This window comes from Urocitellus parryii, chromosome 1, assembly GCF_045843805.1.
Source record: "Urocitellus parryii isolate mUroPar1 chromosome 1, mUroPar1.hap1, whole genome shotgun sequence".
Classification (NCBI taxonomy): Eukaryota; Metazoa; Chordata; class Mammalia; order Rodentia; family Sciuridae; genus Urocitellus; species Urocitellus parryii.
In genome coordinates, this window is record NC_135531.1 from 165,404,255 (window position 1) to 165,427,972 (window position 23,718).

Sequence of the window (23,718 nt, forward strand, 5' to 3'; positions counted from 1 at the left end):
AAAATTGAGAAAAGAAGCTCTCCCCTTCTCAGGTGTTGTCCTTGAAGGGTTAACTTGCCCAAAACAGTGAAAGAAAAAGCTGCTTTTATGTGAACTTCTGCAGACTGTGAACTTCTGAGCCCTTCCCCTTACATTCTGGGTATAAAAATCTGAAACTACCTGAACTCGGGGTTCACGGGATTGATTGATTACAGCAAAAGCTGTGTCCTCTGAGCCTGGCTGCAGCCAAAGAAAACTGTTTCCTGCTATCTTCAGTGCCTTGCCTCGTCTGCCCCTACCACAGAAGGAAAGTTAGGTCACTGGGGACAGGCTTGAAGGGGATATGGGCCCCCAGCCCTTTGCTTTTCTTTTTTGCTTCTTGGATGCCATGAGGTGAACAGCTCTGCTTTCCTCCATATTCCCCACCATGATGTTCTGCCTTGCCATAGGCCCAAAGCAATGAGGTCAGCCAACTGTAACCTCTGAGTCAAAATAAATATTTCCTCCTTTTAAGTTGGTTTTCTCAGGCATTTTATCACAGTTACAGAGAACTAACTAATAACCAAGGGACACTACTTTAACCAGGAGATTAAGGTAAACATCACCAGTAATGTCATATTGACATCTCATACCCTATGATAAAGTGCACCAAAAGGGACTTACCACTTCTGTGGAATTCTTTAAAAAATATACAACCTCAATGCAGTCATGAAAAAATTAGCTAAATCCACATGGTGAGGGACATTCTACAAAGCAACTGTCTAAAGTGTCAAGGTAAAGATCAAGGGGGGCTGGTGTGTGGCTCAGTCGTAGAGCATTTGCCTAGCACATGTGAGGCACTGGGTTTGATCCTCAGCACCACATAAAAATAAATAAATAAATAAAATAAAAGGTATTGTGTCTATCTACAACTAAAAAACCCCCCATAGTAATAAAATTAAAAAAATAAAAAAAGGAAAAGTTCAGGGACTGTCACACAATAGGAGAAACCAAGGAGACATAATGACTAAATGCAATGTGGATTTTGATTTCTGGAACAGACAAGGGACTTTAGTAAAAAACACTTTATTGATTTTAATTTCCTGATTTTGGAAAATGCATCATAGTTGCTATCAACATTATAGAAAGCTATAAGAAAATAGCTCTCTGTACCATTTTTGCAAGTTTTCCTTAAGTTTAACATTTTTCCAAAATAAAAGAATTTTGAAAATTAACAGTGCCTTGGTCCTGCCCTGTGAGTTAAGAAGAGCTCATATTTTTAAATCATTCTTTTATGCCAAGCATCTTCGCCCTTTTGCTATTGACCCCTCACAACCCTATGTGAAATGAACACTGAAGCTGGTCTTTGCATGTGGGAAAATTGAAGTTTGAATTAAGAGTGCCACATGATTAGTAAAGGCAGGATTGGGGTTCAATCAGCCAGCCTCCAAAATTGAAAGGCATCTGCCAGATGTGGAGGGGCTGAGGGTGGGGTGGGATTCTGATCAGTTGGCAGCCGGGGACTTGCTGATGCTTGGCTGTGATTGGCTGAAACTTGGCTGCTGTGATTGGCTGAAGTTTGGCTGCTGTGATTGGCCGAAGCTTGGCTGTGATTGGTGGAAGTTTGGCAGCTGTGATTGACTGAGATCCAGTTAGTTGCTAGAAGAACTTGTTCTTCCCTAAGTTGCTGTTTGTTTACATACTAGCTGTTTGCAATGTAGGGATTTGAATCATGGAGGCAACTTTTGACCAAATTGAACTTAACATGAGTGACAACAAGGAAGGAGTCCTTAAGAACCTTTGTCTGTTATGAAAAGCTGCCTGATATGCTACAGATGGCATCCTGTCCCTGGAGTTTAGGTTTCCTGGTGGAAAAACAAGTCCCAGAAAAATGTCAGAATGGATGAGTTAATGGTACGAGCTCTACCTAGCCTCCTGGCTTTGTGTGTAAAGCACCTGGTGGGCAGACTGACGCTGTTTCCTGGAGCATTTGGTGACTAGTGGTGCCAAAGAGTCGGGTCTCAGAGTCTAGTGAACACATGCAGATTTCCCCATGAAGCCTCGGGGTGAGGGCTGTTTTGTCCCTTAGTTCCTGTCACATGATTCTGGTATAAGGAGGTCTCCTCTGCTGTAGGTGGTAGGAGTTAGTTGCTTGGAACTCTGGGGCACACTTGTGAATGTTGGGGTGTGAATGTTCTACTGCAGGGTCTGGTAGGATGGGCGTTAGACAGGAGCCTTTTCCCCATGTTTTGAGGGGTCAGGTCATGGGGTTGCCATCTGGTCATTTCAGGCTACTTCTGGGGGCTGCAATGGGCTTGGAGGTGGGATGCAGTTGCCCTCTTGCCTGGTATTAATTACCAGGCAGCTGAAGGTGATGGAGACTAGGGTGTGTGTGTGTGTGTGTGTGTGTGTGTGTGTGTGTGTGTGTGGACTGGCGGGAGTGGAGTGGGAGGAGGTATTTGTAAGGAAGTGTGTTCTCTTGGCAAGAGGAGAGAGAGGTGGCTACTGGTTCTGGGTACAGAGGGTGACAAATGCTGAGGGAATCCACTATTATCAATGGGTTCCCCTGTTCGAGTCTGGTCTCCATCCCCTGAGCTTCAGTGAAAAGAGGAGTCTGGGCCTTTGTGGCTGACCTGGCCTTAGATGTCCTCAGCCCAGAGTCAGTATACCAAGAACTGGCACCATAAGTCTGCACTACTGCAGGCCAGGACCGAACACCAGGCCTTGAGGGCTCTCTGGAGCCTTTTGCTGTTGTAGGGACAAACAAGGCAAGGCACTGAAGATAGCAGGAAGCAGTTTTATTTGGCTGCAGCCAGGCTCAGAGGGCACAGCTTTTGCTGTAATCAGTTAATCCCCTGAACCCCGTGTTCAGGGAGTTTCAGAGCTTTATACCCAGCGTGTAAGGGGGTGGGGCTTGGAAGTTCACAGTCTGTAGAAGTTCACATAAAAGCAGCTTTTTCTTTCACTGTTCTGGGCAAGTTAACCTTTCAAGGACAACACCTGAGAAGGGGAGAGCTTCTTCTCCCCTTTCTTTCCTCCCCCTGCTGCTGTTACCAGGAGCCCAACTGGCAACTTCTCTTATCTTAAAAATGTAGACATCTCTGTGAAGCCCAGCTCAAGTCCAGAGGCCTTGTTTGCACATTTCTACAAACTACTATAGTAGATACACGTTTGTGAAAAACTAGCAAGGGGTGTCCAGCATCTGGAGCACTGGTATCTTCCGGGTCAGTGGCCAAGTAAAACAGGGCAACAGGAAAATAGGAAGTTTATCTACATTGAACTCTTTTGTAGAGACTCTTTTGCTGACAGTCCTAAAAAATTCATGGTGAAGAATTCTGGAGAGGCCCAGTTAAGACTTTTCTGTGGAGAAAGGGGGTGCTACTTCAGTGCTCAGATATGCAAAATGGGCATCTGCCCACTATGGAATCTGCTAGCCCCTCCATGCACCACCTGCTGGTACCAACAGAGTTCCTGACGAGTGGCCATACTCCTGGTGATGCCAGGCCCCAGTTCTCATCTTCTCACCTTTTCCTGCCACTTACACAGGCAACCAGAAGCCAGCCCCACGTCTGTGGGGTGATTCAAAAGGAAAAAGCAGCTCTGGGCATCTAGCACCAGTGTATACAGTAGAAGTTTTCAGTAGGTCCCCTAAGCAGGGTTTCCGAAATCCAGGTGGATCCAGCCACATTGGGCTTGTACAGGATTGTGAAGCCTTTAGCATCCACGTCCTGGGCAATTCCTGTTCTTTGGGAAGGCCCCTGTGGTCCTCAGTGAAGCCCAGTTAAGGGCTTGACTGTCCCACCAGCCCTTTATCCTACTCACACTACCCCTGCAGACAGCAATTCTTCCTTTGTGCAGAAAGACCCTGATGCAAGACAGGATGCAAACACACGTGTTTTTAAAAAGAAGACAACTAGCCTGGTGCAGTGGCACAGGCCTGTAATCCCAGGAGGACCACAAATTCAAGGCCAGCCTGGTCATCTTAAGGAGCCCCTGTTTTAAAATAAAAATAAAAAGGGCTGGGAATGTGGCTCAATGGCAGAGGGCCCTTGGGTTCAATCCCCAGTATGGCAAAAACAAAACCCAGAACAACTTTTTCTGATAACCAGGTTCAAGTGAACACTTCAACTCCCCCCCCCATTCCCCGCCAGCCACCTGGTATTATGGTGCTTAGGCTGTACCTGGAAAACAGAGTTGTCCTGGGAATGGCTCTTGGCAGAAGGGATCCTGGACATGGCAGCCATCCATGTTCTCCCGAAAGGGCCAGGTGTGTGGTGGGTTTATAATTACATACACACACATACACATATATGTACTTACACACACATACACATATATGTACTTACACACACATACACATATATGTACGTACATATATATATATGTACTTACATATATATATATATGTACTTACATATATATATATATGTACTTACATATATATATATATGTACTTACATATATATATATATGTACTTACATATATATATATATATATATATATATATATATATATATATATATAGCTTATGCATAGAAAAATGAGTGCAAATAGCTGGGTCAAATAGTGGTTCTATTCCCAGTTTTCCAAGGAATCTCCATACTGCTTTCCATATTGGCTGTACCAATTTGGAAAGTCCCACCCACAATGTATGAGTTACCTTTTCCCCAAAGGACTTTAAAACAGCATTCTACAGGGACACAGCCACATCAATGTTTATAGCAGCACAATTCACAATAGCTAAACTGTGGAACCAACCTAGATGCCCCTCAGTAGATGAATGGATTAAAAAATGTGGCATATATACACAATGGAATATTACTCAGCAACAAAAGAGAGTAAAACCTTGGCATTTGCAGGTAAATGGATGGCACTGAGAAAATAATGCTAAGTGAAGTTAGCCAATCCCAAAAAACAAAGGCCGAATGTTTTCTTTGATATAAGTTGACTAACTCATAGTGGGATAGGGAGTGGGAACATGGGAGGAATATACTAACTCTAGATAGGGCAGAGGGTTGGGAGCGGGAGGGAAGGGGCAGGAGGTTAGCAATGATGGTGGAATGTGATGGACATCATTATCCAAAGTACATGTATAAAGACACAAATTGGTGTCAACATAACTTTATATACAACCAGAGATAAGAAAAATTGTGCTCTATATGTATAATGAAAATTGTAATGCATTCCACTGTCATTTATTTAAAAAATCAATAAAAATAAACAAATAAAGAAAGAAAATGAGTGGAAGTCATACACTCAAATATATTTGGATAATTATGTGTTATTACAACACGACTAAAATATTGCCAGCCTCACTGGTCATGTTTACAAACACTATTGAAAGGCCTGGCTCAAGGGCACAGTGCCTGCCTACTTATTTGGTGCCCTTTGCAACAACCTCTTGTCCCAGGGAGTCTCCTCTGGTGACTCCTGGTGATTTTTATTCTAGAATCAGGTATTTGTTGAGAGCTTTGATCTGCAGATTCTTCATCTCCTCAAGGACCTTTGTCTCAGGGGAGTCCCCAGAGGGATGTTTTCCCATTGTTCCCATACCAGTCTGTGAGCTCTAATCATCTCGCAGTGACCCCTCCAGGTCCATTCTCCCCTTGCTGTTGGGGAGCTAGCGTCCATGCCTCCTGGGACTGGCTCCCGAAGCCAAAGTCAGCAATGCTGAATCTGTGCAGAGGTGGGAGAGCAGCCTTCTCCCCAAATCTATCCTGTCTCTGGCTCCTGCCCCCTACCCCTCCAAAAGGCTCCCTCAAATGTTGTCAGCCCCTGGCTCTTGGTCCCTTGGCACCGGGGCTCACGTCTTGCTCAAGAAGGCTCTGTTCCAACATTCCAGCACTAAATCTTGCACCAAGAAGCTTCGAAATTGCCATGATACTAATAACATTTTATTTTTAGAAAGAAAAATTATAATTTAAACATATGTACATCTACATGTCATTTTTTTTTCTCTCTAGGAACTTCCCCAAATGGTCAGACCATAAGTGGACACAAAGGACCACAGTGATCTGCAGAGAGCAAACAAGAGGAACTGATCTCCTGGTGATTCTTATTCTAGAATCAGGTATGCGTTGAGAGCTTTGGCCTGCAGATTCTTCATCTCCTCAAGGACCTTTTCTCCTGCCTTCTCTGCTGCTTGTGCCTGGTCTTTCACCTCTCTGAATATCAGAAAGCACAATAAGGGCATGTTAGGCACTTTGTAAAACATGCAAATCATCTACCAATGCCAGTGAAGGTTGACGTTTTTGTTTTAACACATAAAGATTTTAAGTCATCATCAAAGCCATCCTCAGTAAGGCCCTAAGCAACTTAGTGAGACCCTGTCTCAAAATAAAAAAAAATACTAAAAAGGGCTGGGGATGTGACTCAGTCAAGAAAGAAGAAAGGTGGATTATGCACCTGATGAGGTGGTTCAGGTGCTCAAGGTGTGCTAGAGGTTGATGGGGGTTTGGCCAAGGGTTGTTGGGTAGAACTTGAACCCAATGTGAGATAAGAAGAGGCTGTCAGTTAAGGGGTATCATAGGGTCTGAGACAAAGGGTTGAGAAATGGGGAGTATCTAGGTTTCCTAGGGGCCACCTTGCTTCTTTGGGGGGAGGCTGGGCCACAGGTGAAGGTGTAGCTGGACATGCAGTGGGAAGGCTGTTGTGGAGTGTCCCACCATTCAGATACCTGGGAGGAGATGCTGAGTGTATTGGTTGAAAGAAAAGGTGTCCCTCTAAAGATTGTGAACTCAGCTATATGATCTGCCTGGGAAATGGGGGTACCCAATATAAAATTAAATGATTCTAAGACGCTGTCTAGAGAGAGCGATGTGTCATGCTCTGGCAAATGCCTTACACTTTTGGAGAACTAGAAATCTCTAAAACTGGAGAACTGAAATGTTCCCTAATGCACACAATTAAAGAAAAGAATTTGGCACCATTTTATGGAATCATGTCTAAAATGTAGAGATCATGACTCCTTTTAAAGATATTAATGATTGAGTAACATTGTGATGATCTTAGCAGTGTTGAATGATGTGTCAGCAACTAAAGTCACTTGCTCAGTTTCTGGGACAGTATACAATGATTCTCCTTAATGGGTCTTGAGGGGAAAAAAAGACCATTTTCCAGTGAGCAAAGAATCTGTTCAGGTAATTCCAGCCGTCAAGGGAGAACAGGTGATTCTTTACTTCCATGAAAATACATATGAAAGCAGCACATTGTTTATTCTGTTTTAGTTTTGCTTTTTTTTTTTTTTTGTTTTTGCAGTGCTGGGGATTGAACCTAGGGCCTGGTACATGTTAGACAAGTGCTCAGCCACTGAGCTGCACCCCTGATCCTGCAGAGCAGTTTTGATGGGAAAATGAAACATCATTTATGTGTTCATGTTGTTGTGTCCCATCTGTCTAAGCTCTGGTTGATTGAGGCTGGAGGAGGTGAGGGAGATGTATAGGATAAGATAGAGTAGACAAAATCAAGCACAAAATGATGTTTGATATGAGTTAAAAAGAATTTCGGGACCAAAAAATCTTTGGAAAATAGTCTATGAGATATCATCCTATTAGACTACTATACAGCCAATAAAATGACAACCATGTTGACAATTTTGACATGCACATAAATAATTTTAACTGCAAAAGAGGTGAATTCAAAGTACATTTGGGAATGTTTACTGCAAATGGGTGAAATGCACATATATAAATATTTTAATAAAAATTAAAAGTGAATTTGATGAACAAAAAAATGTTCAGAGTTTATTTTTAGGTTATTTTTTTTTTGCAAAGTAGCCAAAATAAAAATAAAAGAAAAAAATGATGCAGTATTTTGGTTTAACAAATAAAGTAATTACTCCTACTTCATTTACTCATTTTATTATCAATTGATATTCAAGTATAAAGGGTGAAAAACCACATTAAAGAGCAATAGAAAAGTATTGACTATTACCTAGGTCATGGACAAAGTCATTCTACATCTATGGATACTTTTTGAAATAGAAGAAAAGTTTTTTATTAAAAACTTTTAGTTGGGCTGGGGTGGTGGCTCAGTGGTAGAATCTTTGCCTAGCATGAGTGACGCACTGGGTTCAATTCTCAGCACCTCATATAAATAAAAAAAAAATAGAGGTCCATTGAAAACTAAAAAAATGTTTAACAACAACAACAACAAAAAAAAACCCTTTAGTCACCTACTTGAAACAAAATGCAAAATGCCTCTCTTTGTTCAGGTACAAGAGTTTTTTTTTTGTGTGTGTGTGTGTGTGCAGTGTAGTATATTATGATATTATTTTATTGAGTTAATTAACTGATCAAAATAGATGCTCACTGTTAGAAATTTTATTTATTAAATTTTCTTTTACCACAAACTGCCCATCTATTTTCTGAGAAATGTTGGTTGTTGTGGTGCCTGAAACTATCACAAACAAGCCAGAGAAACCCCAGAGAATACTGCTCTGAGACATGTGAGCATGTCTTTTGGAAAACCCAGAGTCTCTAAAACTCTCTAAAGTTAGAAGACAAACTAAGGAAACAAAATTGCAGCCCATATAAGAAAGAGCAACTGTCCTTAATATGTGGGGGAGTGTTACAAAGAAACACAGGCAAAATAAGCTTGTCATAAACAAGAATAATTGATACAAAAAATAGTTGATAAGCATAAAAAACTTTAAAACAAAGAAATTAAAATTAAAACAATGAGATGGACTTTTTTTTTGTGTGTGTGTGGTGCTGGGGATTGAAGAGATGGCCTTTTTAATTAAATTTAAAATTTAAGCCAGGCGTGGTGGTAGTGCATGCCTGTAATCCCAGTGGCTCATGAGGCTAAGGCAGGAGGATTGAAAATTCAAAGCCAGCCTCAGAAATAGTGAGGCTCTAAGCGACTCAGTGAGACACTGTTTCTAAATGAAATACAAAATAGGGCTCAGTGGTTGAGTGCCCCTGAGTCCAATCCTTAGTACTAGCCTTCCATCCCCCCAAAAAGAAAAAATAATTTAAATTAAAAAAAAATCTATCACATTGATAAAGATGAAAAATAAAAAACAAAACAAAAACCACTGCCATCATTAACAGAACCCCAAACAAACCAATCCCCCACCCTTCCCCAAAAGATCCTATTCCATGTTGTCCAGGGCTCTCCGATGTAGGCAGTCCTGACCTCTGTTGGTAGGAGGTATGGATGGCAACTAAGCAATCTATATTAAAACCTTAAAATGTACCTTGATCTAGCATTTATGTTTCTAGGAATTTATCTGAAGGAAAAAAAGTCTGATAAGTTTTCAAGGAATTATGACACCAGAGTATTTGGTGCAGCTCTACTGACAACATCGAAACATTGAAAAGAGTTTTCATATTCATTAGTAGAGAGATAGTAAAATAAATTATAGTACATCTATACTCAATGAAATATAATGCTGCCTATCTATATTTATAAATATTTTATATATATAGTTAAATAAAAGTACATAAGGTAAAATTATATATATAATATGATTTAATTTTATTAAAACTGTATATATAATTAATATTATAATATATTATTAATATATAATATATTTGGAAGTCCATAAATCAAATTATGCAAATCATTACTTCTGGGTGGTAGAATTATAGTTATTATATTTTTTGTATTATCTGGTTTGGGGATTATGTGGAACTTTAAAACATAAGAGAGTTTAAAAAAGGATATGTGGAATTTTAAACTTATAAACCCCTATGAATTCAAGGTGGTTATTTACAATTACAAAAATATTTTTCCAAACCAGTGTTTAAAAGGATGATTTTAGTTTACCTGGTCCCCTGATAGAGAAGTGAAAGAAAGAATGTTTTTCACATTTGGCATCTCAATCAATCCTCACAACTGCCCTGTGCAAGGGATTGTATTTTTTTTTTTTTTGCATGTTACAGATGAGGAAACTGAGGCCCAGAGAAGATAAGTGGCTGGGCTTGAGATCTCCTATGTCATAAATGGTAGAGCTGTGATTCAGCTTCAGGTCTGGTCTGTCCTAAAGCACACTCCCTCATATTCAACGAAACTCCATCAGCTGTTAATAATGAACGCATGTGTCTCTGAAGCCAAATGACAAGCAAATGAAAACACTGGATTCAATTTCTAAAGTTTCACTTGCTTCACCAAATTCAAGAGGCTAATTGTGCATAAAATAAAATAGACATTCAAGTATAGGAAAACAACAGAAATGTGTTTCTTTCAAAGCTTGAGATATTCAGAGTCAGATAACATGACAGTTTTGATCTCAGACTACCTCTTGGATCAAAAGGCCCCAGAACCACCACTTACTTCTCCTTCTTGGCGTCCTTAATGTCCAACAGAGGGAATTCCGCTTCAGTCATTCTTGGAGTCAATGTAACTTCTATATTATGTTCAAAGAGCTTGCTGAAAAGCAATAAGATGTTTATGGGAACTGATTTTCCTTCCTAACATAAAATAGATGAACTGTTGTATTCATGGAGGAGTTCGGCATTCCTTGTTCTTTCAACATTAGTCCTAAACATCTACTTTTGATGAGTCTATGTTTGGCGAAGCATAAAGCTGCTAAATTGCTTTCTGCCAACAAACAATGGTAGGGAAGAGTTATTTATAACCAGAGAATAAAAAGCAATTTTTAGAAATGGGGTCACAGATTTCATATTCTTTTCAAGTGCACATGGACCATTTACCAAAATGGACTGTATCTTAGACCATAAAGAAAGCCTAAATAACTTCAAAGAGTTGATTCATTTAGGGCTGAGGTTGTAGCTCAGTGGTAGAGTGCTTGTCTAGCGTGTGTGAGGCACTGAGTTCAATCATCAGTACTGCATATAAATAAGTGAATAAAAAATAAAGGCCCATTAACAACTAAAATACATAAATAAATAAATAAAAACAAAACGAGTGAAATCATTCAGACTATTTTCTTTGACCACAATGGAATTAGAATAGAAATCAATTATAAAGGATAACTTTAAAATTCACAATTGCTTTAAAATTAAATAATATATTTCTTCTTTTTGTTCCTTTAAAAAATTCATTGGTGAATTATAACTATGCATTATATGGGATTCATTATGCCATGTTTGCATGCCCATGACATAATTTGATCAGCCTCTTTTCTCAGGACCTTCCCTTCCCCTCCCTTCTTTTCTCCACCTGATCCACTTGCTCTGCTCAACTGGTCTCTCTTCTGTTGTTGTTATTATTATTATTATTTCAGTTACTGCATTATAATTATATGTATAAGCAGGATTCTTTGTGGCATTTTCACCCACAGACATAATGTAATTTGGTAGATTTTAAATAGTCCACAGGGAAAGAAATTCAAGGGATCTAGTTTAATCTTCTAGAACCTTCCCTAGAGTGGCACATTTTTACTCTAAAGACTTTGCAGGTCACATTGTCTCAGTTATAACTACTTAACTCTGCTATTGCAACACGAAAGGAATCATAGATAGTAACTGAGTGGGTGTGGCTGTTTTGGTAAAACTTGATAAGCACAGGTGTCAGGCAGATTTGGCCATGGATTATCGTTTGCCAAACTGTGGCCTAGAGCTATGAGGTTTGATGGTTAAAGCTGGATATTATTTGCCGCTTGAATTTCAGCTGGAAAAAGTGGAAAGGAAGAGTGTAGAGGAGACACACTTTGTCCAAGTTTCTCACCTCATCTGCCAATATCTCATCAGCAAAGACCTCATCAAATGTAGTACTTAACTGCTGGGGAGGCCAAGGAACTTAGCCTCTAGATTCAACATCTCTTTGACTTCAGAAGAAAAAAGCAATGAATGGACAAAGAGCCTTTTCCACCACATTCAGTTAAAGTGAAATGCTTCCAAGATGAACAAAGACTTCAAAGTTTGGGGTTACAAACAACACCCTTTATCCAGCAGTGATACAGGAGCACAGGTGATCAGGGCAGTTTTCTATTAAGGAGAATACCCTAGAAAACTGCAAAAAAAAAAAAAAAAAAAAAGTCCTAGTCTCACATGGCTGAAAGCTAATGTTTACTGAGCAGCTGCTATACGTGAATCACTATGTTTGTGCTTGGCAGGCATTATCTTCCCAGAGCAGTTTCCTCATCTCTAAGGTGAGCATAATAATAAGACCTCATCGTGGGGATTACATGAGACTGCTCTCCAAGCACTCACTGCCTGTTAGAGATTTTGTGCTCAGTAAATGCTAGTTATTTTAATTACTATTCTCCTCAAAACAGCATCAATTATCTCCTGTAATTCTGATAACCCCCTATGAAGTACTATTATTATTTCCATCTTAAAGATGAGGAAACTGAATCACAATAGTGTGCACATCGGAGCTGGATGGAGGAGAGGCTGCCCCTCCTTTAGCCTGCTGATGTCCCCCTAGCGGGCTGGACAGTCAGGATTGTTCTGAACCCGAACCAAGCACAGACCATCATCCTACCTTAGCTGTGGTGCTCTCTAGGAATGCCCCCATGTGGGGCTTTGTTTAGAAACCACTTCAACCTTCCTTTTTAGATCAGGATTCCAGGCTTAGATGCTCAAGTACTGCCTGGAGCATGTGGGCAGGTCTTAGAAGAACAGGAAATATCGGCTACTTAGAATTTCACTAATTGATTATTTATGTGTAAAACTGAACTGAAACAGTATGCCACAAATAGTTATTTTTTGAGTACATACTGTGTGAAGGACACTATTGCTTAGCAAGTACCAAACCATTTCCTGTGATCACAGAAGAGGCTGGCAGTGGCCGGGACCCTAGTCTAACCACGACAGTGATGAATGGTCATCAACCCTTGAGTTATCAGGATTTCTTTGCTTCATCATAATGGGTAATATAGTTTAGACTATGAGAGTTTGAATTTATTAAGAATAAAACCATTTCTCATGAAAATAGAAGGGAGAGCAGTAGAGTAGAGGAAAGAACCAGGGGGAGGCGGGTGGGAGAGAAAGGGGGAATAATGGGAATCCATGCTGACCACATTATATTGTTATACTGGGGGCATGGACAAATATATAATGATGAACTCCATTATTATGTATTATTATAATGCACCAGTACAATATGGAAAAAAGACTGAAAACATTTAAAAAGATATTTTAGATTGACACAATAACTTTATTTTGTTTATTTATTTGGTGCTGAGGATTGAACCCAGTGCCTCGCACGTGCTGGGCAAGCGCTCTACCACTGAGCCAAAACCCCAGCCCTGAAAACATTTTTGAATAATGAAGCTAAGGAGTGAAAATCAAAAGGGTACTTATAGGAGGGTAGGTCCCCACAGCCTTGGATGACCCAGATCTTTCCTGTCCTGCTTGCAAGGTTTGGGCCAAAATCCCAGATGTTGAATTCCTAAAGGTCAAAATCCTCAAAGTCTAAAATCCCAAAGATCAAGATCTTAAAATTCTGTAAAAAAATTTAAATATTCTTTAAAAGAAACTTATATACATTCTAAGACGGTATTATTTGAAAAACATACAATATGACAAAACACTTCATAGGCCACTTTACAGTATAAAATGGGAAATAATGATAAACATTTTTTTTAAACTTTTTTTTTTAGGTGTAGATGGATACAACACAATGCCTTTATTTTTATATGGTGCTGAGGATTGAACCCAGGTCCCACCCATGCTAGGTGAGCGCTCCACTGCTGAGCCACAATCCCAGCCCCGATAAACATATTTTTGCAAGCATACAATACTCAGGCATGCTAATGACAGTTACTTGGGTTTAAGAGCCAGAAGTAGAAAAATTGTATTTTTAAGAACTAGGTCAAAAGGTGGAATGTATAAATGCACATCACTGTGATTGGTAATTGTGCTAACCTAATTTTAGGACTACAGTCATCTGAAATGCCCAAGTTTTTGGATAAGACTGATCAAAACCATCATGGGTCACTCTGCATAGGCAGTTGCCCAAAGAGCCAACTTCTCAAGAAATTTTATCTTTCACAAATGCAGTTGTCCAATTATGGAGGAAGTGCGTACACAATGCATACACATGAAGCCGACACTATGAATAATGTACTTTCATGTCAAAAAATTTCAAATTTGTGGGGCTGGGGTTGTGGCTCAGTGGTGGAGTGCTGGCCTGGCACGTGTGAGGCACTGGGTTCAATTCTCAGCACCACATAAATGTGAAATAAAGATATGTGTCCACCTAAAACTAGAAAATAAATATATATTTTTTAAAAAGTCTCAAATTTGTAAAAAGAAAGAAATGAATCATACCCTGAAAGCCTCTGCATAATTTATACCTCCATATTGGAAATGATGTGAAGATGAACTACATAGCATAGGGAAATGTAAAAAATAACATTTAATTTAAAATAGTGGGAGCAGCTGGGTGTGGTGGAGCACACCTGTAATCCCAGAGGCTCAGAAAGCTGAGGCAGAAGAATCACAAGTTCAAAACCAGCCTCAGCAACTTAGCAAGGCTCTAAGCAACTTAGCGAGACCCTATTTCAAAATAAAAAATATAAAGCCCTTTTTATTGTGGCTCAGTGGTTAAGCAGCTCTGGGTTCAATCCTTGGAACCATAAATGAATGAATGAATAAATAAAAATTGTGGCGTTAAAAGAGAAAAACTAAAACAGAAAAGAAACGAACCCTCTCCCCAAAAGAACTAAAAAGGAACATTGACATGTGAAGAAGTGTGTGACTGGGCCAGATGATGGGCAGTTGCACAGAGATAGTGTGTGGCAGCTGACTTACCTTCACAATCATTAACCAGCTTTCGAAGCTTTGCCTCGCAATGAATAGCTGCTTTGTTTTTCTTTAGGTTATGCCTCTCCTCAGAGAATATGTTTACATTCATTTCCTACACGCCACTCTTTTTGAAATTCTTCTGTGATTCAATTCATACTGACATGAGCATTCCCTATTAAATCTTCCCATTGTTTGGCAACGTGGAAATCCATTCTGCATGCACTCATGTACAGACAACAAATTCAGCGGAAATAATACCAGCAATCAAACAGCAGCGCTGTTGTCTAACTTGCCTTCTTATCCCACCATGTACATCATTATTTTTGAACCAGTGAGTAACATCAATGAATTCTCCAGGCAATTGTGATTTTAATTTATTAGAAGCTTCTGGAATTTCACCAGTGGAAGGAATATCAATGCAGACCAATGATGCATTTTTAAACTCAAGTTTTTGTCGTTGCTTTATTGCATGACCAATCCCTTCTCCAGAATTTGGCTTTCTGTCCTTGTTACATAGCTTCTTTTTCATGGGAATTGTGGTTTTCGAGATGTCAGCTTTCAGAATTTTTTTAAACAATTTTTTTTTTGTATTTGTTGATGGACAGAATGCCTTTATTTTATTTGTTTATTTTTATGTGGTCCTGAGGATGGAACCCAGTGTCTCACACATGATAGGCAAGCGCTCTGCTGCTGAGCTACAGCCCCAGCCCCAGCTTTCAGGATTTTAACATTTGGGATTTTAATCTTTCAGGATCGTTTTTTTTTTTTTTTTCAGGAGTGTTGACTTTAGGGATTTTGATTGTTTGAGATTTCAACATTTGGGATAATGACATTTGGGACTGAACTTCTGGATTATGGTCTACACCACTGCTTGCAATTCTTGGACAGAAAATACCGAGGCTGCAACATCCTGAGCAGGAGGAAATGTCCAGAACTGGGCTGTGTCCTTGTTCCTCTCAGAACAGTATTCTCAGCAATGCTTGAGTGACCCATGTGACACTCAGGCATAACAGCAGAGTGGAGTGAGCATTCCCTATCACACTCTCAGGGTCCCTCAGCGGCAATGTATCAATGTGGGGGCATTTGTCCATGTGGCTACCTCCAGCCTGGGCAGCTTTCTACCTTGAGGAGTGGAAGTTATAGTTTGGGTCTGGAATCCACTACCCAGTCTCACATTGAAAGCATGGTCCCCAATGCAGTCAGGTTCAGAGGTGAGGCTTTCCAGAAGTGAGTGCTCTGATCTCATCAGTGAACTAACCCACAGGTAGCTGAATGGACTCCTGGGAGGTAGGACAAGTTGGAGGAAGCAGGTCACTGGGGTGTGTGTCTTGGAAGGGTCTATCTTTTTCCCAGACCCTTTTCTTTCTCTCTCTCTGCTCCTTGGCTGCCTGGCCATTTTCCTTGATGTTCTTTCTCACCTCTGGCCCACAGCGATGGCGTTGTCCAACCACAGACTGAATCTCCGAAACTGTGAGCCCAAAATAAATTTTTCCTCCTCTGAGTTGCTCTTGTTAGGTCTTTAGGTCACGGCGATGAGAAACTAACACAGCTGGCTCACCCTGAATCCTGAGTTTCTGTTTATTCTTGCTGCCTCTCTGTGAGTGAGACCTCCGCTTTGCCTGATTTGTACAAGTGTTCTGCCCCACTGGACTAGACCTAAGAACTTTTGCAGATGCCAAAGAAGCAGAAAAAATGGATTGATAAATGACTTTCTATAATATTTTGAAAAGTGACAGGTGTTAAATGATTTCATTTGTGAAATGAGCAATTCATATAAGGCCCAGAACAAATTTATTCATACATTTCAAACAAAAAATGAAGACATCTGTCTTATTGAAGGAATGAAGTCATACTTCAGAACACTTCCTCTTTCTCACTTCAAGGCACAGTGATCCCGGTGTGTTAGCCCTCCATCACTGCATGGAGACACCCGAGAGAGTCGGCTTCTAAGGAGAGAGGCTTATGGAAGCTCCCAGTCTCAGAGGTTTTGGTCCAGGGTCACTTGGCCCTGCTGCCATGGGGCCTGTGGTGGCACAGGACATCCTGGTGGGGAGCGTGTGGCAGAAGAAGCCTATTCACTTCATGTCAGCCAGGAGGCAAAAGAGACAGGAGGGAGCAGACTCCCCAAGTCCCCTGCAGGGACACATGCCCAGTGACTTAACTTCTTTCCACTAAGCCCCAACTCTCAGAGGCTCTACCACCTTCCAGTAGGACCCAGAATTTGACAAGTGGACCCTTGGGGGGCGTGCAGAGCCCATGTGCCTGTCACTGACCCAGGAGCAGCAAACACAGGCACGTCATGTGGCCCAGGATGGACACTAGGCCTGGGCAGTGACCAGGGACCAGACTCCTCATGCTGACGCTTTGCTCTAGTTGAATGAGAGCCTGCAGGACCATACGCCTTGTCACAATGCCTAAGGTGGCAGCGTGTGTCTTCAGCTTTTGACCCCGTGTTTTCCTTGGTCTCTTCCTGGACTAGGTGTTCTCTAGTTCCGCCATCTCTCCTGCCCCTGTTCCTCAAGTCTGTACTTCAAAAAGGCTCTGAGGAACTTACGCGGACGTGCAGGTGAGACTCTCCAGGGCTCCCCGCCCCCCCCCCCAGGGGTATCTGTGCTTTAATAGGGACAGAGCCAGAGAGTGGGTCTTCAGTAATATAAGGTCAGGAAATAGAGACCAAAGGAGGAGATTTGGGGCCCTGGGTCTTCCTAATGTGTCATGATCTTGTCATGTAAGGCTAGTGGTCTTCCTTGCGCCCTACCCTAATACTGCCATCACAGATACAGCCACACATCCAAGTGCTCCTTTCTGCCACCTGCAAGGGTATTAAAAACCAAAAGGAAAAAAAAAAAAGACAAGGCTATTGAGGCACTGAGGTGAGGTCACCTGCAGTGGCAGAGCCCACAGCCTACACCTTTCTTCTTCTTTTTTTTTTCCTTTTGTGGTGCTGGGGTTTGAACCCAGGGCCTTGTGCATGCGAGGCAAGCACTCTACCAACTGAGCTATATCCCCAGCTCCCATAGCCTATACCTTCACTGCTATGATATACAATGTCTCAAATGCTCTAGATTGTGATAGAATTTAATTTTAATAAAGATGTTCCTAAGGTTTGGATGTGGTTTGCACTCAAATGGCTTTCATGATGGAAGCTTGGTCCCCAGTGTGGTGACATGTGAGGAGGTGTCTCAGTTTTAGGTTGTGAATTTATTGAGGTATTCCCTTAGAAGGCAGTAAGATAGTTCTTCGGGGACTCTTGAGTTAGTTCTCATGAAAGTGAGTTATTGAAAGTGAGCCTGAGCCCCGAAATGCTCTCCCCTGTATTTCCACCACTGTGATGCCATCTTCCATGAGGTCCTCACCAGAGAGAGCTGGTGCCTTGCCTTTGAACTCCTAGAATTGGAAATTAAATAAAACCTCTTTTCTTTATAAAGTTAACTTGCCATGGGTATTTTGTTATAGTAACAGAAAATGAACTAATATAGATGAGTATGGCTAAAACTTTATGCTTTGTTGGTTAATTAAACTAGAAAACTTAAATGAATTTTATCCCTGCCTGGTAGAAAGTACTTGCTAAAACATGAAATTTCTCATTTTCTCCCTGAAGTTATGTAGCGATGTATCAAGAGCTAAGCATATTTTAAAAAGGAGAAAGCAATGACTGCAATCTAGAGGCATCTGCAAATGGGGCACTGGCAAGCCGTTCAGCTGGGGACATGGGTGCTCTGAGGTGTTCATGATGAGCAGCTGCTCTGAGACAAGCACACGTGCTCTGCTTGGCTCAGATTTGCCATTCTTGGGTCTGTTATCAGGAGACTCAAGGGCATATTTTCACTGGCTGCTGGCTGCTGATCAGTAAAATCAAGTGTAAGCATCTTGCTTCTGGGCTTATTCTTCATGCCTCTCCAAATCCTACCCGTATTTCACGTAGTAACCGAGTCCACAGGACCACGGCAGCCTCCCCAGCCCATCAGCACCATCTCTGCTCTCCCTTCCCGGAGCTCCCAGATGGAGCAGCCAGCTACCAACATGTTTTACACCTTGTCTATCCTCCAGCGCAAGTTGGGATCTCATTTAGATGGTGGTATGGCTGGACATTGGCCTTATCTGCTCGTTTGAGTTGCAAGCTCAGGGGCTGTGTGCTCTTCTGAAATCCCTCACAGCACCTTGCATATTTTTTGGAAAACAGATCACATTAGAGATTAAATGCAGAAAAATAGAAAAAGAAAAAAAGAAAAAGAAAAATCAGTACCGTTCAATAGTTTCCAGTCTATCTTCTTCCGGTAAGTCCTCAAGAGGAGCAGGAGTGTTGATAGGAAGTATAACCGGATTGTAGGAGTCATAGCTGTAGAAGAAAAACACACACGCAGCCCAGGATAAATGATCACATTAGCGGTTTGGGGGTCTTTATGTGATTTCCTACAGCGTCTCAACTTTACCCCTGGTGAGTCCTCTGCTCCTCTGCTCTCCCTCCCTCTAGAACACCCCCCAATGTTTCTGGAAAAGGCAGAGGCTGCTGAGAGGCCCTGGTCACACCCTGGAGAAGGCTGCCTTCAGGTGTCTCCTGGAGTGTGAGGTCAGGCTCACAGAGGGGCTGGGGAGGGCTCAGTGGTGGAGCGCCTGCCTGGCATGTGCAAGGCTCATTGAGAGAATTTCCTGGGTGGGGCAGGGAAGGGAGTTAGAGGACCTACTTTTTGTTCTTGCCACTTTGCCCACCTTCATAGCCTTCCTTGGTCATTCTGTCCAAGTTCAAACCTTCCTTACCACCCCATGACGTACTGTTTGGCATTATAACTATAGAGGTTTCTATAAAATTTCCTGAGTATTGAGGACATTAAAATAATTGAGATAGGGAGGGAAAATATGTCGTTGTTTAAATGTTGGCAGCAGATTTCTGATTCAAGATGGTGGAATGAGTACTCGCTTTTTGGGGGGTCTCAACTTCTTCCTTAAAAACCTTTTAAATAATGTTGAAGGAATAAAAACGGATCACACAACAGCAAAGAGAACAGGGGAAGGACAGGAGTGGATACAAGTTTTCAACAATTTAGGTGGGAGAAATTTCCAGAAGCCTGAAAGAGTTCTGTGTCATGAAAAAGAGCAAAGAGTGGTACGTGAACACACGTGGAAAGAAAGGAACCTCCTCCCAGACTGGGAAGAGCTGCGGGCTGAAGATAAGGCAGAGGAGCAGGAGCAGGGTGAATCTGAGGCTCCTTTGTGAATGCACATGCCTTTGGGAGCAGACTCTCACCCTTGTTTTGCCCCTGTGTAAAAATGTACTGGCTGGGGATAGAGCTCAGCTGGTAGAGTGCTTGCCTTGTATGCGCAAGGCCCTGGGTTCGATCCTCAGCACCAAAAAAAAAAAAAAAAAAAAAGGTTATTTATGGGCTGGGGTTGTGGCTCAGTGGTAGAGCACTTGCCTAGTACATGCGAGGATGTGGGCCACGTAAAAATAAATAAATAAAATAAAGATACTGTGTCCAACTAGAGTATTAAAAAACTATCTAGAAGTGTTTCTTAATATACATTAAATAAATCACATAAACCCCCCCCCCAAAAAAAATGCACCTGACTGTCAAGTAAGGAGAATGGCTGAAAAACATTATGGTGCTGTGGTTTTTATAGAGGGAAGGTGGGAAAGGTATCTGTGAACTGATATGCTGTGGTTTCTAGGAGTGAAGAAAGCAGCGAATGCAGAAGAGCCTAACTAGAGGGCCACGGTTCACATGAGAAGAGAAAATAAGAAAAATACATACACTTGGAAGGCTTAACACCACAGGGAGAAACAGGAAAGGGGAGGCAGAAGACCAAGTGGGTTCCCTCCCCTGGGCAGGGATGGGCTGGAGGGAGGAGGGAGGAAGGGACGCTTCCCGGGATGCCTTTGTGTGCAGTTTTGAGTTTGGAAGACACGGTGATGTTCTACTTATTGAAAACATAAAATCAAGTCAACGAGAAAGGAAATTTTAAAAAACTGAAAGCAAACTGAAACAAGTAATTCATGATCACAACAGAGGGAAAGAAAGAAAAAGAAAAGGGTGAGAGAGAGGAAGAGAGAGAGGGAGGGAGCAGAGAGTGGGGAAGGGAGGGAAAAGAGAAAGAAAGGACTGATATAGTATAGAAAGAAGAGGTGACTTCTCTAGTGTGCGACCACACCCACATACCCCCAGTCCTGGGTGGGATAGGGTAGGGGAAGAACTGCCAATAAATCTGTGCTCTATTTATTATGCTTGTTTTTGAAAGTGTTCATGGAGGAGTCAGTTCTGAAAATTGGATATATTATGAAGTTGAGTAAGTAAATGTGCTAGGGCAGGGTTTTCACAGTGAAAGAAAATGGAAAGCAAGCAATAATGCTTGGATATTGACTGGAATTGTAGGGTTTGGTGTGCATTCATGATTTCTAAAATGTGTGTATGTATGTGTATTTGTATGTAGGTGTGTGTCCTTGTGTGTATGTAAAGTATGCGTCTGTATACCTCTCCTCTGGCTTTGCACACGAGGCCAAGATACAAGCATATTCTAGTAGCAATGTGCATAACTATCACTCAGATTTTTGTCTTTAAATTCATTCCCCTCTAAAAAGACCCTGGGCCCCACCACCTGAGATGAACCCTGTTTACTGACTTCATGACAAAGAATCCAGGTCCTCAATGAAAATTCCATCAAAACTTTTAAACACATGTGTAGTCAGAGGGGAGTCCTGCTGAGAAGAGGGACTGAAAAGAGGGAGCTGGACCACTTCTCAGAGACCAGATTGGTTTGGGGCAATGTAATGACAACAACCAAGAGATTTTCATGAAACAAAATGAGTCCAATTTGTGAATTCTCCAATCATTATGTTCTTTTTTTTGGGGGGGGGGACTTCCAGGGATTGAGCTCAGGGGCACTCGCCCACTGAGGCACATCCCCTGCCCTATTCTGAATTTGAAATGGTTCAGTGCTTCTCATTTGTTTTACATTGTTCTGCTTTAGTGTCCTTACTTGACAAAGTAAATCTCTGATAATGCTAACTCAGTTCCCCCAATTTTTCTGAACATTTCACTGCTCTATAAAATCTGAAAGTCTGGGACCTTCTGGATGAGAAAAATTCTTTGATTACTGCTTACTTCTCAGAGTTTGAGGAAGTCCACGGAGACTTGACAAATTCTCTCTGAATTTACTAAAAAGTACAGAAATCAATGAGCTGCTCTGATTTATATGGATACAAAAATGACTTGGAATAAATAAATGTTAAGCAACTGTATTACCTGGTTTAACAAGACGCAGTTAAATCTCAGAGTCAAAAGATACAAGGGAAGCCTCATATTACTAGAAGGTAATTTATTCAAGGAAAATGTCCAAAAAGTTGAAAACTCATTAACTGGATGTCTATGGAGTGTAGAGTGAATGTTTGTGTCCTCCCCAAAATCATCTGCTGAAACCTAACTCCTCATGCGACGGTATTTTGAGATGAGACTCTGGGAGGTGGTCAGGTCGTGAGAGTGCACCCCTCATAAATGGGATTAGTGCCCTTGGAAGAGAAGTCCCGGAGGGCTGCCCTGCTCCTCTGTTCCCGTGAGCACACAGCGAGAAAGCACCAACTACAAATGGGGAAACAAGCCCTCACCAGACACCATGTCTGCCATGCCAGATCCTCGACTTTCCAGCCTCCAGAACTGTGAGAAATAAATTTCTATTGTTTACAACCTACCCAGCCTATGGTATTTTGTTATAGCAACCTGAATGGATTAAAACAGAACTTAAAAAAAAATAAAAGGAATTACTATTAGTGTTTTGTAACTACATTTAGAAATAAATCCAGTGGGAATCCATGATATGGAAATATAGAATCTGCTCTTGATTTTGAACTGTTACTCAGTTGCAGCTTATTTTAAAACAAACTGGCCCAACAGAGCATTTGGGCACAGAAGCTGGAAGTAACAAGTCATGGTGGAGAGTTTTCTTTGATTCATGTAGAATTCATGTTTAATTCATGGTTGCTCAAGTCCACGGCCACTGCACACTGACAGCCTCAGGATTTTTTCCAAGGACACTGCTTTGGAAATAATAATTTAAAAATAAATAATAAGAAGGATGTTTTCTCTTAATTCTCGGGACACATGTGTGTGAGCGTGGGTGGGAGTCAGGCAGTCCCCTTCCCATCACTCCTCATTTTGCTTATTCAGTCTCATGACAGAATCCCTGATAGAGCTCTGTTTGCCTTACTGATTACACGGGTTAATCTTATTTATTTCTTTATTTAGTGCTGCAGATTGAACCCAGGGCCTTAGCATGCTAGCCAAGTGCTCTACCCCTGACTTACACCCACCCCTCCCTCCTACAAGGGTCTATTTATTCATCTATGATTTTTCAGTACTAGGGATTGAACCCAGGGGCACCAGCCCTTTTTATTTTTTATTTTGAGACAGGGTCTCACTAAGTTGCTTATGGCCTCAATAAGTTGCTGAGGCTGGTCTTGGACTTGAGATCCTTCTACCTCAACATCTCAAATTACTGGGAGGACAGACTTGTGCCATCATGCCCCACAATGTGGATCATTTTAATGCGTCCTGGTCCCCCAGCAAAATGTGTGTGCTGAGGTGATGATGGCACCATCTGGTGGCCACGGAGTGATTGGACAATTTGGAAGGTAGAAGAGAGAATGTTGACCAAAGTGCCCTGGGCAGCATGCTGGATGGCTTCATAGGATCATCAAGATCATTTTATTTCAATCTTTGAAACAGCTCTGTGAGGACAAGACCAGCCTTTAATTTCCTCACTTGCCCCTGCCTCACAGGTGAGGAAATAAAGGACGTCAGTGAAGAGGTGACTCACCCAGCTACAGAGAGCTAGTGACATGGCCCGCAAGTAATAGAGGCTGGTCTCTCTGACACCAAGGCTTTCCTTCTTTCTACACCGTTTCCCCTGATTCTGGAAGATCTAGATTTTTAAAAGTATGTTAAAATAAACAAGAAAGATGCTGGATTCACTTTGAGATGGCAACAGGTTGAATGAGGTGTGACAGGAAAGGAAGCGGCATGTTTGGGCTCCTATCCTGAATCCCATGCCCCAGGCTTTTTGTTTATCTTGTGAAATAAGGCAGAGGAGAAGCCCCAGAGGAATAATCCA

The 23,718-nt window shown here is 41.6% G+C and overlaps 2 protein-coding genes across 18 annotated transcripts in view; both read right to left on the reverse strand.

Moving 5' to 3' along the window:
- The window catches only part of LOC144256697 (tyrosine-protein phosphatase non-receptor type 4-like), an 851,727-nt gene that overhangs the window by 96,419 nt on the left and 731,590 nt on the right, over positions 1-23,718 (reverse strand). The window lies entirely within an intron of this gene.
- Positions 6,015-23,718, reverse strand: part of LOC144254632 (cilia- and flagella-associated protein 221-like) — a 92,938-nt gene continuing 75,234 nt past the window's right edge. For both annotated transcript variants that reach the window (XM_077798033.1, XM_077798031.1), the window contains exons 21-23: positions 18,866-18,958; positions 10,238-10,333; positions 6,015-6,123 (exon numbers count right to left, since the gene is read on the reverse strand). In XM_077798033.1, the coding sequence (XP_077654159.1) occupies positions 6,015-6,123; positions 10,238-10,333; positions 18,866-18,958 (298 nt within the window). The remainder of the gene's footprint in view (positions 6,124-10,237; positions 10,334-18,865; positions 18,959-23,718) is intronic.